Genomic DNA, 16,314 nt, shown 5'->3' with positions numbered 1-16,314 from the left:
TCTACTGACCGGCTCATAATGGTGGCTCACACTTCAATGCTGTACTGAGTGATGTTACCATTCTAATAATATTCCACCATTGATTCCTGGTGCATCCACTTAATACCTGCCCCTCAAATCCTCTTCAAAGGACACGTCGTTTCTAGAAATAAGGGGTTGGATTCTCTGCTGCATCTGGAATTCCCATACCAGCGCCGGGCACAATACTGTTCTGATGCTCTGGTCTCCCGCTGGTGACCGATTTGCATCCTATTAATGGGCGGGGCACCATATTCTCCAGTCCTCTGGTCGCGAATCACGTAAGAATGGGTCAGGTCCTGGCGAACGTGGCCCTAACATGGTGGACCTCGTGGTGGGCCAAGGGGGTAACACTTAAGAGTTGCCCCCAAAGTCCATTGTAATGCTACCCTCCGCTCCTCACAATGCAAGATCTGCGCACCCCCCCCCAGCAGACCCACCTCCCACTGCCTCTCCACCACTGACCGCCTAATTAAAGAGACCCCACCAGGGACCCCCTAATTAAAGACGCCCACTAGAGAATTCCATAAAAGAGACCCCAGTCTGGAAGCCCCCCAGAAGAGAGAGCCCTGTGGAAGCACCTCCCAAAGAGAGGTCCCTGTCTGGGCGCCACCCAGAAGAGAGACCCCTGTGGAAGCCTCCCAGGTGGGAGACCGTTGTTTTGAATCCCTGCAGAAAAGAGAACCCTGTCTGGAAGCTTGCAGAATGAAAGGCTTGCAGATCATGACGATAAGATATAGGAGCACAATTAGGCCATTCGGCCCATCAAGTCTACTCCACCATTCAATCATGGCTGATATGTTTCTCTCCATTTCCTGATTCGCCCCATAAACCCTGATCCCCTTATTAATCAAGAACCTATCTATTTCAGTCTTAAAGACCCAGTCATTTGACCTCCACAGCCTTCTGCAGCAAAGAGTTGCACAGATTCACCACCCTCTGGCAGAAAGAATTCCTCCTCATCTCTGTTTTAAAGGATCATTCCTTCAGTCTGAGGCTGTGCTCTCGGGTTCTAGTTTCTCCGGCAAGTGGAAAAATCCTCTCCACGTTCACTCTGTCTCGGCCTCTCAAAGATCTGAGCGGGTTTAAGCTCAGCTGACTGGTTTTCTCATACATGGAATCAACAGGTACTGCTTCCTCTGCCTGAGGCAGCAGGTATATTGCCCAGGTGAGTATTACAGCAGTGCTTTTTTCACAGCCTCTGTCCGGACTGCTCTCTAGCTTCCAGACAGGGGTCTCTCTTCTTAGGGTCTTCCAAGCAGTGGTCTCTCCTATAGGGGTCTCTGGTGGGGATCTCTTTAATTAGGGAGTCTCTGGTGGCTGGGGGAGTTGGGTCACCCCTGTACTGGGGGGGGTGGGGTGGGGGTTGGGTTGTGGGGGTGGGCTGAGAGGGGTTGGGATGCGGAGGTAAGTGACCCAGCAAAACATGGGGGGCTTAATTGCGTTTGGGGGTCGGGGACTGAATTGCATTGCTGGGGGTGGGGGGGGGGGGGGGGGGTGTTGGCCAATCCAAAGATGTGCAGTTTAGGTGGATTGGCCATGCTAAATTGCCCCTTAGTGTCCAAAGGTTAGTGGGGTTATAGGTTTGCAGGGGAGTGAGCCTGGGTAGGATTCTCTTTTTCTCTTTCAAAGGGCCAGTGTAGGTTCAGTGAGACAAATGGCCTTCTTCTGCACTGCAGGGATTCTATGACTATATGAATACAACTCACCAACTCACTCAGATTGTGACTTTTCAACTTTTCCTCCTGTAAGTAGAGTGCAAATCAGGTGCAATTCACCTCCGGCGGGAGACAGCCGGCCATTGTCCTAGTGTGCAGTCTTCACCTTTGAGCTGCGGCTGTCCTCCCCCCCCCCCCCCCCAATCATCTGCCTCAGCCCCTGGTGACACTGAACCTCAAGGGTACAGCTCATAGAGGATGTTGTAAGATCAGGAGAGGTTAAGCTTTACGTGCTGTATTGCCATGATATGACCCTAGTTATTGAGAGCAAGTGAGCTTTCATCAGCCATATAGGAGTCAAACCTCACACAAGCACAGTGACGATCTATGCACTGTCCCACTGCAAGTTGTCATTATCCTTCTGCAATGTAGGGATGATGGACAATCGCTGTGTCCTCAAGACATGGGCCTTATCACCAGAGTGTGTGCTGCCATCAGTCAGATAGGTGAGCAACGCTCACAGAAACCATGTGAAGAAAATTGGACGTGCTCATCATCCTCTATGAATCTAGAGGCAATGAGCCTGTCCCGAGCTCATCTGCCTTTTCTGGACATCATGCCTGAAATTTCCTCCCTCAAGGACCTCCTCGGCCTCATCCCCATCAACCTCCTCCTCATCGGATGAAATGTGCCGCTTCTTCAGCTCCTCCTCAGGCAGTTCCTCTTCCCGTTGTAGACTCAAGTTGTGTAGGACACAGCAGGCGTTGACAATACGTGACATCCTCTACAGATTGTGGGCTCCACCAGACTGATGTAGGCACTGGAATCTCATCTTCAGCATCCCTATGGTCTGCTCCACCAAAGTGGGAGTTGCAAAATTGTACAGGTTAGGTGGACTAGCCATTCTAAATGGCCCCTTAGTGTCCAAAGATGTGTAGGTTAAAGTTACATGGTTGCGGGGATGGGGCAGGGGAGTACCCATCCAGAAGGTCGGTGCAGACTTGATGGGCCGAATGTTCTCCTCCAGCACTGCAGGGATTCTATGAAATCAAACACTTCTTCAGTGCGCTTGACCCTGAAGAGCCAACCCTGCAGCCTCTGCGGACCCTAAAAGTTGTCAAGGATCTGAGGGAAGTTGAGGGGTCATCTAAACTCCCTGGGAATTGTGCACACATCTGCAGGATGCATTTGGTGTGATTGCAGGCCAGCTGAACATTCAGCGAGTGGAATTCTATGCGGTTCCCCAGAGCTCTGAGTGCCGCACGAGTGAAGTCGATGGCACCTTACACCTGTGGAAAAAACCATGGGGTCTACGCACACCCCATTGCGCTTGCATCTTGGCTCGCTTGAGCCCAGTTGAAAGGGACAGCGTTGTGTGCCCTCGCGCGAAGATTGAGCCTGTCACCTCCCTCCGTTTGCAGAGTGCAACAGCAGGTGGGAAATGAGCCGTTGAAACCGTTGGCGCCAACGGCTCATCCACAGCCTTGCTCCGGATTTAAGTCAAAAAAAGTTGAAGGGATAGGTCCCATGACATCACACAGGTGGTCCCTCCCACCAGAAACCTAGTGTTTTAAAGATCGAGATGACATTTTTAAAGGCCGCCTCGGTATGCAAAAGTAAAAGTAAAACATCCCCCCAGCACTCCCCGCTGGCACTGCCCCTGCACTGCCGGCCCTGCGGGGAGGGAGGGTGAATTGTGGCTAACGCTGTAATATATTTAACACCAGGAAAGGTGAAATCCTCGCCACAGAGTTTACAGGTAACTTGCTTTGCGGTGACTAACTATGTGACAGCATAACCTCGGGACGTAACAATAATACACCACTGTGATCTCCCTGAAGGTAAACTGAGGAAAGACCTTGTGAGACCCATTGTTGAGCTGCTTTATTTCACAATTAGTTACCATGTAGAATAGCTGTTGTATTCAGATTGGTTTAGTTTGAACATGGGGCGAAATTCTCCCCCCGCCACGACGGGTGGGAGAATAGCGGGAGGGCCTTCCCGACTTTTTTGACGCCCTCCCGCTATTCTCCCCCCCCCCCCGCCGAAATCCCGACACCAATCGCTGCCGCCGTTTTTTTTACGGCCGGCAGCGATTCACAGCTGTTAGAAGGGCCGAAGTCCCAGCCCTTTACGACCTTTTTACGAACGGCAAACACACCTGGTCCTGCCGTTCGTAAAAACGTCGTGACCACCTGGAAAAAAATAACCATGGCACCGATTGGCACGGCAGTACCACGGCCGTGCCAAGGGTGCCATGGGCCCGCGATCGGTGCCCACCGATCGCGGGCAGCGGGCCCGATGCCCGCGCACTATTTGTCCTTCCGCCGCCCCGCAGTATCAATACGCGGGGCGGCTGAGGGGCAACCCGGACCGCGCATGCGCGGGTTCCGCGCAAAAACGCGATGACGTCACCCGCGCATGCGCGGGTGGAGTCTTCCCACCTGCGCATGCGCGGCTGACGTCATATGACGCGTCAGCCGGCGCTAAGTCCGACAAGCGGGTTTAACGATTTTCGTTAAGCCCGACTTGTCGGAGCCTCCGACGTCGGGCTGCTAGCCCCGACGGGGGACCAGAATCGGTCCCCCGTCGGGAAGGGGCGCGATGCCGTAAAACCCGCCCGGGTTTTACGGCAGTTTGACGATTTCTCCCGTTTTGGGAGAATTTCGCCCATGGTTTTTGCTTCGTAATGCAAGATAATGTGCATGCACATTAGCTGAACATAATAGCTTCTATCTCCACCCCCCCCCCCCCCCCCCCCCCCCCTTCCACCCCCGGATTCCAAACACCAGAGCCTGGACAAAGCTTTCTCCACAATTTTTATTTAATATGTAAATTTAGGGCCTTTGCAGACCTGACATTGCCCAGAGAGGTCTTCAGGAGTTCAGCCCAGAATCGGGGTTCAGGCCACCCAGAATCTAAAACCCACCCTTTGTCAAATGGCCTGTTGACCTCTGCAGGTATATCTATGTCAAGTGTATGGGAAGTCCAGAAGATGGTTTGGCCACAAGAGGTCTGATAATTGGAATCACTGCCCTACCTCTCTTATGTTATGGATCTCGAAGGGCGCAGACTGATGCTGCTCCCTTCAAGCCCATTGCCAAAATTTCAGTGCTGGCAATACTGTGGATTTCCAGAGTCTGTGTTACATTGTGTATGGGTCTCAGCCCAGAGCAAAGCCCAGCCAAATTCCAGTAAAAGTAGATACTTAAAAAAATGCAACTTTTAAATAAAGCATGCTTTACTTCCAGTTAAGACCAGTTTTGTGTAACTTGTTCACACTTCTAATTGAAAAATGGATTTTGCTATCCGCAATCCTAAAGGACAGCACGGTAGCACAGTGGTTAGCACTGTTGCTTTACAGCTCCAGGGTCCCAGGTTCGATTCCCGGTTTCTGTGCGGAGTTTGCACTTTCTCCCTGTGTCTGCGTGGGATTCCTCCGGATGCTCCAGTTTCTCCCACAAGTCCCGAAAGACGTGCTATTAGGTGAATTGGACATTCTGAATTCTCCCTCAGTATGCCCGAACAGGTGGTGGAATGTGGCGACTAGGGATATTTCACAGTAACTTCATTGCAGTGTTAATATCAGCCTACTTGTGACAATAAAGATTATTATTACTTCTAACTTTTTAATACAAATGTAAATTTACCATTTTAATTATTTTGTTTTCCTTTTTAATACATGCAAGGAGAGGCTCTTAAAACGCAAGCCTCACTGCCCTCCCTGATCAAATCAATTAATCATACATTCAATGCATGCAGCGGAAAACATTTTCAATTAAAAAATTCACACCATCTCCTCCATTATTTTTACACATGTTGACACCAAAACAACAGAACATCGAACTATAGTTTTGTGAAAGTTTTATCAAAAGTTTTGCTCGATGAAATACAATATAAAACACACAGATCTGTTAGCTTGAAGAAAATTTGAAATGCATCAGAATATTGTTCAAGAATGGAAATATTGTGAGCTTTCAATATAATGTTGTAGCGGCATGGTGGCACTGTGGTTAGCACTGTTGCCTCATAGTACCAGGGACCTGGGTTTAATTGTGCCTTGGGTGACCGTGTCAGCATGGGTTTCCTCCAGGTGCTCCGGTTTCTTCCCACTGTCCAAAGATGTGCAGGTTAGGTGGAGTTACGGGATAGGGCAGGGAAGTGGGTAGGGTGCTCTTTCAGAGGTTCAGTGCAGACGCGATGGGCTGAATGGCCTCCTTCTGCACTGTAGGGATTCTGAAGAGCCTGAATAAAAGCACAATTTGTTTTTAATCATTCACGGGATGTGGGCGTCGCTGGCTGGGCATATAAGAGTCAACCACATTGCTGTGGATCCAGAGTAACATGTAGGCCAGATCAAGTAAAGACGGCAGATTTCCAACCCTAATGGACATTAGTGAACCAGATGGCTGTTTATGACAATTGACAATGGTTTCATGGTCATCATTAGACTTTCAGGGCGGCATGGTGGTGCAGTGGTTAGCACTGCTGCCTATGGCGCTGAGGGCACGGGTTCAATCCCAGCCCCAGGTCACTGTGTGGAGTTTGCACATTCTCCCTGTGTCTACATGGGTTTCACCCCCACAACCCAAAGATGTGTAGGGTAGTTGGTTTGGTCATGCTAAATCGCCCTTTAATTGGAAAAAATAATTGGGTACTCTAAATTTTTTAAAAAATCATTCAACTTTTAATTCCAGGGAGGCATGGTGGCATAGTGGTTAGTAGTGCTACATCACAGCTCCAGGGTCCCGATCAATTCCAGCCTCGGGTGACTGTGTGGAGTTTGCAATTTCTCCCCATGTCTGCGTGGGTTTCCTCCGGGTGCTCCGGTTTCCTCCCACAGTTCAAAGGTGTACAGGTTAGGTGTATTGGCCATGCTAAATTGCCCCTTAGTGTCAAAAAGATTAGGTGGGGTTACGATGGAGGTGTGGGCTTAAGTAGGGTCCTCTTTCCAAGGGCTGATGCAGACTTGATGTGCCGAATGGCATCCTTCTGCACTGTAGGGCTTCTATTCTATGATTTTTATTGAATTCAAATTTTACCATCTCCTGTGGCGGGATTCGAACCAGGTCCCCAGATCATTACCCTGGGTCTCTGGATTACCTGTCCAACCAGAATACCACTATTCCACTCCATCCCCTTGATTAATGCTCCATATATGAGAAATGATTTGTATATAAAATATGAGCATAGGTTTAATTAAAATATGCAATTGATCTGCAATAATGATCTGCAAGGCCCACTTTAAGTAATTTTTGTATTTCATTTGTACATTCTTAAATACATTCCAATTTTACTACAGGGGTATCGCATTAAGACAAGGTATAGAAATCCCAGACTGTACAGAAGCAAACTCTGCAGCATTGTTAATGTATGTTTCTCAATATTATAGATGGGCAACCAGAAGCTTAAGCAAATACATAAACCAAAGCAAAATCCTTGTAAAACTGTTAAGCGCTTAGTTTGAGTTCAGTAACTTCTGAAAGGCTATCTATCCAAGATCAAAGTTCCTCATGTAAATTAATGCTTTCACAAAGTTATGCATACGTCAATAAAACATTATGCAATGTTAAAATGTTAAAACCACACATATAATCACACAACTCTTACAATATCAGCAAACATTCACCATACAGTCGCTATAATCCCTAAAATGAAATCTGTGGAATGTTCATGGAAAATATTTCTTACTTTTGATTGGGCTGAGAATCACGATGATCAGAAGTAAATAGTATTTCATTGCATTAGTTGAAGATTGAGAGAGAAATGACCATTCCAATGACTTGCTCCCATTAACAGAGTTTCCTTGTTGCAGCTATTTATATTCTTGTAGGCATGTCCTATTTGAATAAAATGAGGAAGTTAAGGAATAAAGATTTTTAACTCAAGGGAATATTTCCACTCTATAGATCTTTTAATGTGGAAAATTAATCATCTACCTAAGATAAATAGTTTTAAATTTTTTTAAAATGGAATAAAAGCCGGGTACATTGTTTAATCACTAAGGATACAAGGGCTGGTTTTCCATTGGTTCGATTGTGGATAACTACAGGAATTCCTATCACCATTGTAAAATTTAGTGAATGGTCTGGAGATAGCTGATATATTTCTATTCCTGACACTGATTACATTTCTTGGGTGAAATTACATCTTCCCCTCAGTCAGTTCAATTTATAAGTAACTCCACAGATCCCAGTATTCAACTATACAGAGTATTATTGTTGACATTGATCACATGGTTGTTTAGGTTTCATAGTCAGTTTGGCTGCAATGCGCACCATCGCTATAATGTATTCTCCAGGAGCAGAACATCCAGACAAATTACTGCAAATGCTGGAATCTGAAACAAGTACAGGTAATGCGGGGACAATCTCAGCAGGTCTGACAGAGACTAGGGAGAGAAAACAAAGCTAATGTCTACAGTCTGGGTGACTCTTTGTCAATGTGTCTTTCACCTGTTCGCTTTTTTGGGAAGCATTTTTATTGGGAAATAATCCTAAAAAATGTCACTTCCAAGCTCAGTGCATCTTGCAGAGCGTGTGTTGTCTGTAGCATTGTGAAGTCTATCAGTTATTGAAAATGATAATATGGCTATGTTCCAAATTCATCCTTCAGTATCTCAGTTCTGTATTTCCCGTCACAAATAATGCAATCCTATTTATGAGGCACACATTTGTCGAGAAGGGTTAAATTTTGTTTCTTTTTAATTTGACAACTTTGAAAATGACTGAACGACCCAGGCCACAATGATTGAGGGTGGGTTGGGGGTTACAGCGAGGAATGGTTAGAAGAAAGGGTAGGATGTGGTTTTCAACAACCCCCCCCCCTAATGCTCGGTCCCTTGATTAAGCACTGGGTATCTTTGAATGAGGGCCGCACCTGGGTCCACACATGCACGCCTGACCAGGTTTGCATTTTGGGCTTCCCACATGATGATTCACCCACCTCCACCCACTGCCGGTTGAATACAAGCGATGGTGGCATAACGTCCCCAAATGGGCATTAATTCCATTTCAGGGCCTCAATTAGCATCTACGCATTGGTTTACCACAAGTTTGGTCACCCTGGACTTAGTCAGGCAGAGGTGAGAATCAGGTGGGGTCTCCACCTCACACCTTCCCACCCAATTAGATGGCACTCAGGTCCTTACTGGCTACCAGTGGCTGGAATTACATTCCATCCATTGATTGCCTTTCCCTCTCCACAGGCGCTGCTGGTCCGATGAGGGGTTTCCACCATTTTCTGTTTCTATTTCAAATGGAAATGGTATATTAATTTGGAGATCAGTAAGGACACTGATGTGTTTCTACACATATAGGGCACTTAGTCCTCCCAAAAGAGCTTTCACCATGTGCAACTTTTAATATACATAATAAATGTTTTAAAAACTGCAAGACACTCAGCGCAGGTTGGAGCAGCGTTTGATCTCCGTAATATATGACATTCACAATATAGTAAAATTGTCTTTTCACCATTTTGATAATATTCTTGATTGCTCAAACTTCATAACTGTTTATGTGCAATGTGTGGAAGGACATGTTTGAAAAAATGTTTGCAAATGTGGTTGTGTCCAAAATGCATCTGCATGTGTGAAAGATTCAATTCAAATGACTTACTGTATGGAAAAGAGTTTCAACTGGACAAATCTGAACAATATATTCACGATACACAAAAGGGTGACACGAGAACCGTAGATTTCCAATTCATCAAAAACAGACCTATAGTATATCATCAAACTGAGTTTTGTACAACTTTTAAAAAATGTTGTGGAGACAAAAACAGTAACTAAGACAGGACAGAGAAGTGTTCACTACTAATTTTTCTCCTAAACGAAATGGAAAACCTTCTCAGATACACAGGGATAAAAAGCTTAAACGTGAAAATATATTGACTACGTTACAGTTGGCTTTAAAATTCACGATGTACCCAATGCAGTAGGTGCTAAAGTGATACGGTGCAACGTGCAAATTGATGATATCAGTGTTAAATGGCAGAATGCAACAAAAACAGTGAGAGAGATAAATGGTAACAATGTGACAGCCATGTTGCAAATGTCCATTTTACATATCTTACTGATTTCTCACATTGTTATCCAAGGGCTATTGGAGTGAATGCTATGGAAATACTTCGACAGGATCACTCGATGATGGAATGGTCTTTCAGTCTATCATTGAGGATGACCTTTAGTCAATGTTGATTGACGTGGTAGATGTCCTGCTGCCGGATTTGTCTTGTTCTGAGATTGACGGTACCTGTACCAATTTCTCTGCTGACATTGCTGCAGCTTAAGGCATGTGACGTGTTACGTACTCTGGGATAACACAGGCTGCAACTGGTGCAGCCTTAATCAAAAGATACTCCAGACCTTGAAGTTAGTTCAATCTGATTTATTGAACCAGTAGCACAGTTAGCACAGTTCTCTATGAGTTCGACTCTCTGCTAGCCTAAGTGTGGTTACTCTGTCTGACTGAACCAGACAGTGAGTTCTCCCAGTGAGCCAGAGGAGACACAGCCAGAGTGAGACACAGCTAAGAGTGAGTTTGGGAATATGAAGCTAGGTGAGAATTCGAAGCTAGGTGGGGAGAGGTGCTTTTTCATCCCTGGTAAGTGACTGGTAAGTAGTTTTTCTTTTTCTTTTTCTTTTCATTGGTATATTTATTTATTTTTTCTTCATTTCTTTTGGAATTGTAGTTGTATAAGACATGGCAGGTGATCCCAGACCCGTGTCATGCTCCTCGTGTGCGATGTGGGAGCTCAGGGACACGTCCACTGTCCCTGGCTCCTTCACGTGCAAGAAGTGTGTCCAGTTGCAGCTCCTGTTAGACCACTTGATGGCTCTGGAGCTGCGGATGGACTTAGTTTGGAGCATCCGCGATGCTGAGGACATCGTGGATAGCACGTATAGCGGGTTGGTCACACCGCAGGTGAATGTTACTGAGGGAGATAGAAAATGGGTGACCAAAAGACAAGCAAGAGTAGGAAGGCAGTGCAGGTGTCCCCTCCGGTCATCTCCCTGCAAAACAGATATATCACTTTGGATACTGTTGAGGGAGATGACTCACCAGGGGAAGGCAACAGCAGCCAGGTTCATGGCACTGTGGCTGGCTCTGCTGCACAGCAGGGCAGGAAGAAGAATGGCAGGGCTATAGTGATACGGGACTCAATCATAAGGGGAATAGACAGGCGGTTCTGTGTACGCAATCGAGACTCCAGGATGGTATGTTGCCTCCCTGGTGCAAGGGTCAAGGATGTCTCGGAGCGGCAGCAGGACATTCTGGGGGGGGGGGGTGAACAGCCAGCTGTCGTGGTGAACATAGACACCAACGATATAGGTACAAAATGGGACAAGATCCTATGGGTTAAATTCAGGGAGTTAGGAGTTAAACTAAAAAGTAGGATCTCAAAAGTAGTAATCTCAGGATTGCTACCTGTGCCACGAGCGAGTCAGAGTAGGAATGTCAGGATAGATAGGATGAATGCGTGGCTCGAGAGATGGTGCAAGAGGGAGGGATTCAAATTCCTGGGGCATTGGAACCGGTTCTGGGGGAGGCGGGACCAGTACAAACCGGACAGTCTGCACCTGGGCAGGGCTGGAACCAATGTCCTGGGGGGGGGGGGGGGGGGAGGGGGGCTGTTTGCTGGAGCCGTTGGGGTGAGTTTAAACTAATGTGGCAGGGGGATGGGAACCAATGCAGGAAGTTGGAAGGTAGTAAAACAGGGACAGAAACAAAAGGCAGTAAGGGGGAAAGTGTAAGGCAGAGGCAGAGCCATAGTCAAAAATCAAAAAGGGTGACAGTACAAGGTACAGTGACTGAGGGAAGCTCAGTGAATAGGCCCAGTAATACTAAAAGGAATAAGACGGAAAATGAAAACATAAATGGTAAGTGACAAGGCAGGTTATTACATGAAGATATGGGTTCAACAACAAGAAAATTAGGAGAAAAGTTAAGAGGAAATATAACTTAGGAGAGGTTACTGATCCAGGTGTTAAGATTCAAAACAGAGGTATAAAAGCCAACATAAGTGTACTTTACCTGAATGCTAATAGTATTCGGAATAAGGTAAATGAATTGATGGCGCAAAGCATCGTGTATGACTATGATTTAGTGGCCATTACTGAAACATGGTTAAAGGATGGTCACGACTGGGAATTAAATATCCAAGGGTATCAAACTATTCAGAAGGACAGAGTGGATGGTAAGGGAGGTGGTGTAGCTCTGTTATTTAAGAATGACATCCGGGCAATAGTAAGGGATGACATCGGTGCTATGGAGGATAAGGTTGAATCCATTTGGGTGGAAATCAGGAATAGTAAGGTGAAAAAGTCACTGATAGGAGTAGTCTATAGGCCACCAAATAGTAACATTATGGTGGGGCAGGCAATAAACAAAGAAATAACTGATGCATGTAGAAATTGTACTGCAGTTATCATGGGGGATTTTAATCTACATGTTGATTGGTTTAACCAGGTCGGTCAAGGCAGCCTTGAGGAGTTTATCGAATGTATCCGCGATAGTTTCGTAGAACAGTATGTAATGGAACCTACGAGGGAACAAGCGGTCCTAGATCTGGTCCTGTGTAATGAGACAGGATTGATTAATGATCTCATAGTTAGTGATCCTCTCGGAAGGAGCGATCATAGTATGGTGGAATTTAAAATATAGATGGAGAGTGAGAAGGTAAAATCAAACACTAGTGTTTTGTGCTTAAACAAAGGAGATTACAATGGGATGGGAGAAGAGCTAGCTAAGGTAGACTGGGAGCAAAGACTTTATGGTGAAACAGTTGAGGAACAGTGGAGAACCTTCCAAGTGATTTTTCACAGTGCTCAGCAAAGGTTTATGCCAACAAAAAGGAAGGAAGGTAGAAAGAGGGAAAATCGACCGTGGATATCTAAGGAAATAAGGGAGAGTATCAAATTGAAGGAAAAAGCATACAAAGTGGCAAAGATTAGTGGGAGACTAGAGGACTGGGAAATCTTTAGGGGGCAACAGAAAGCTACTAAAAAAGCTATAAAGAAGAATAAGATAGATTATGAGAGTAAACTTGCACAGAATATAAAAACAGATAGTAAAGGTTTCTACAAATATATAAAATAAAGGAGTGGCTAAGGTAAATATTGGTCCTTTAGAGGATGAGAAGGGAGATTTAATAATGGGAGATGAGGAAACGGCTGAGGAACTGAACAGGTTTTTTGGGTCAGTCTTCACAGTGGAAGACACAAATAACATGCCAGTGACTGATAGAAATGAGGCTATGACAAGTAAGGACCTTGTGATGATTGTTATCACTAAGGAGGTAGTGATGGGAAAGCTAATGGGGCTAAAGGTAGACAAGTCTCCTGGCCCTGATGAAATGCATCCCAGAGTGCTAAAAGAGATGGCTAGGGAAATTGCAAATGTACTCGTGATAATTTACCAAAATTCACTAGACTCTGGGGTAGTCCCTGCAGATTGGAAATTAGCAAACGTGACACCACTGTTTAAAAAAGGAGGTAGGCAGAAAGCGGGTAATTATAGGCCAGTGAGCTTAACTTCGGAAGTAGGGAAGATGCTGGAATCTATCATCAAAGAAGAAATAGCGAGGCATCTGGATGGAAATTGTCCCATTGGGCAGACGCAGCATGGGTTCATAAAGGGCAGGTCATGCCTAACTAATTGAGTGGGATTTTTTGAGGACATTACCAGAGCGGTAGATAATGGGGAGCCAATGGATGTGGTATATCTGGATTTCCAGAAAGTCTTTGACAAGGTGCCACACAAAAGGTTGCTGCATAAGATAAAGATGCATGGCATTAATGGTAAAGTAGTAGCATGGATCGAGGATTGGTTAATAGAAAGCAAAGAGTGGGGATTAATGGGTGTTTCTCTGGTTGGCAATCAGTAGCTAGTGGTTTCCCTCAGGGTTCAGTGTTGGGCCCACAATTGTTCACAATTTACATCGATGATTTGGAGTTGGGGACCAAGGGCAATGTGTCCAAGTTTGCAGACGGCACTAAGGTGAGTGGTAAAGCAAAAATGCCGAGGATACCAGAAGTCTGCAGAGGGATTTGGATAGCTTAAGGCATGGGTCTGGCAGATGGAATACAGTGTTGACAAATGTGAGGTTATCCATTTTGGTAGGAATAACAGCAAAAGGGATTATTATTTAAATGACAAAATATTAAAATATGCTGCTGTGCAGAGAGACCTGGGTGTGCTCGTGCATGAGTCACAAAAAGTTGGTTTACAGATGCAACAGGTGATTGAGAAGGCAAATGGAATTTTGTCCTTCATTGCTAGAGGGATGGAGTTTAAGACTAGGGAGGTTGTGCTGCAATTGTATAAGGTGTTAGTGAGGCCGCACCTGGAGTATTGTGTTTAGTTTTGGTCTCCTTACCTGAGAAAGGACGTACTGGCACTGGAGGGTGTGCAGAGGCGATTCACTACGTTAATCCCAGAGCTGAAGGAGTTGGATTACGAGGAGAGGTTGAGTAGACTGGGACTGTACTCGTTGCAATTTAGAAGGATGAGGGAGGATCTTATAGAAACATATAAAATTATGAATGGAATAGATAGGATAGATGCGAGCAGATCGTTTCCACTGGCGGGTGAAAGCAGAACTAGGGGGCATAGCCTCAAAATAAGGGGAAGTAGATTTAGGACTGAGTTTAGGAGGAGCTTCTTCATCCAAAGGGTTGTGAATCTATGGAATTCCTTGCCCAGTGAAGCAGTTGAGGCTCCTTCATAAATGTTTTAAAGATAAAGATTGATAGTTTTTTGAAGAATAAAGGGATTAAGGGTTATGGTGTTCGGGCTGGAAAGTGGAGCTGAGTCCACAAAAGATCAGCCATGATCTCATTGAATGGTGGAGCAGGCTCGAGGGGCCATATGGCCTACTCCTGCTCCTAGTTCTTATGTTTTTATGTTAAGAGCTCTTAGCCACGTGCTGGAGGTGTGATACTGTACATACACCCTGACTCACTCTGTAGATGTTCATCAGTGGAATGAGGCGGAGTGTGAGTGCCTTGTGCCTTTTATAGTGAGATACCACCCCTGAGTGTCCTGCCTGCTCATTGGTCATGTCCTGTTCTCTGTGTTCATTAGCTGTCTGTCTGTGCCTGCCTGTATATCATTATCTGCATGTCTGCATATCATGACATCTCCCCTTTTTTAATGTTTTGTTGCACTTGGGAACATACTTACATGTGGTGGCATATATTAACATATTTACAAGCGGTGGCATATGTGAACGTATTTACATGTGAAGACAGCTGTCTAATGTGAGAAAACAGAACATAGCAAACAAAACAAATGTTCATAAGTCCAGTCTCTGGGGCTTGCGTCTGATCCTTGTCGACTGCCGGAGAGGTGGTGGTGGGGGCGACAGCGCCTTGACAGGCGGGATGGAAGCCTGACTGGTGACCTCGTAGTTCGAGGTATCAGGAGGTGGCAAAACAACGGACGGAAACGGAGAAGAAAGCGGTTGCGGGCAGGTAATGTTGCGCAGTGTCCGTCTGTTTCATCGCACAACACAACCATCAGCCATACGTACAACATACGAGCGGGGCGCAGCCTGTTGACAGTGACAGCTGGAGCAGACCAGCCACCATCCGGTATCTTGATCCTGACAGTGTCTGCCGGATAACATGGGCAAATCGGTGGCGTGAGCATCATAGTCCTGCTTTTGCTGGTTTCGGAGCTGCTGCATCTTCTGCACCACCGGGAGGTGATCCAGGTTAGGCAAGTGTATGGCTGGAAGTGTCGTCCGCAGGTCCCTGTTCATCAGGAGTTGAGCCGGCGACATGCCAGTGTACAGTGGGGTTGCCCTGTATGCAGGCAGCATGAGGTAAATGTCAGAAGCAGAATTTGTGGCCTTGCAGATGAGCTGTGTCACAATGTGCCCCCCTTTTTCAACCTTCCCATTGGACTGCGGATAGTGTGGGCTGGAAGTGACATGTTTGAAATGGTATGACTTGGCAAACATAGACCACTCGTGGCTGTTGAAGCACGGGCCATTGTCACTCATGACAGTGAGTGGTATACCATGCCTGGAGAATGTCTCCTTACAGGCCTTGATGACGGTCCGAGATGTGAGGTCTGAGAGCTTCACTACTTCAGGGTAATTGGAGAAATAGTGAATAATCAACACGTAGTCATGACCATTCGCACGAAAAAGGTCGATGCCAACCTTGGACCACGGGGAGGTCTCGATTTCATGCTGCTGAAGCGTCTCCTTGCTCTGCGCTGGCTGGAAGCGGCGACAGGTCGCACAGTTGAGGACCATGTTCGAGATGGCCTGGCTAATACCGGGCCAGTAGACAGCCTGCCTGGCTCTGCGTCTGCACTTCTCGACGCCCAGGTGTCCCTCATGGATTTGGCGGAGCACCAAGCTCTGGAGACTGAGTGGAATGACAATCCGGTCCAGCTTGAGGAGGATACCGTCAATCAGCGTCAGGTCATCCTTTACATTGTAAAATTGAGGGCACTGTCCTTTCTGCCAGCCATTGGCGAGGTGGTGCATGACGCTGCAAGAGGCGGTCTTTGGCTGTCTCCTCGCGGATATGAACCATCTTCTCATCAGACACCCGGAGAGTGCTAGCACACAGCTGCACCTGTGATTCAATATGCCGGGTGATTTCCAGTGGTTCACTGGGCAA

The 16,314-nt window shown here is 46.3% G+C and overlaps 1 protein-coding gene across 1 annotated transcript in view; it reads right to left on the bottom strand.

Annotated features, from left to right (window-relative positions):
- The window catches only part of LOC119973790 (mucin-2-like), a 99,586-nt gene extending 92,170 nt beyond the window's left edge, over positions 1-7,416 (bottom strand). The window contains exon 1 of the mRNA XM_038812214.1: positions 7,368-7,416. Within this exon, the coding sequence (XP_038668142.1) occupies positions 7,368-7,416 (49 nt within the window). The remainder of the gene's footprint in view (positions 1-7,367) is intronic.
- Positions 7,417-16,314: the final 8,898 nt, after the last annotated feature.

The sequence above is a fragment of the Scyliorhinus canicula genome, chromosome 11 (assembly GCF_902713615.1).
Source record: "Scyliorhinus canicula chromosome 11, sScyCan1.1, whole genome shotgun sequence".
NCBI classification, from domain to species: domain Eukaryota; kingdom Metazoa; phylum Chordata; class Chondrichthyes; order Carcharhiniformes; family Scyliorhinidae; genus Scyliorhinus; species Scyliorhinus canicula.
The sequence above is the reverse complement of the archived record's forward strand: the minus strand, read 5'-3'. Positions and strand labels throughout refer to the sequence as shown.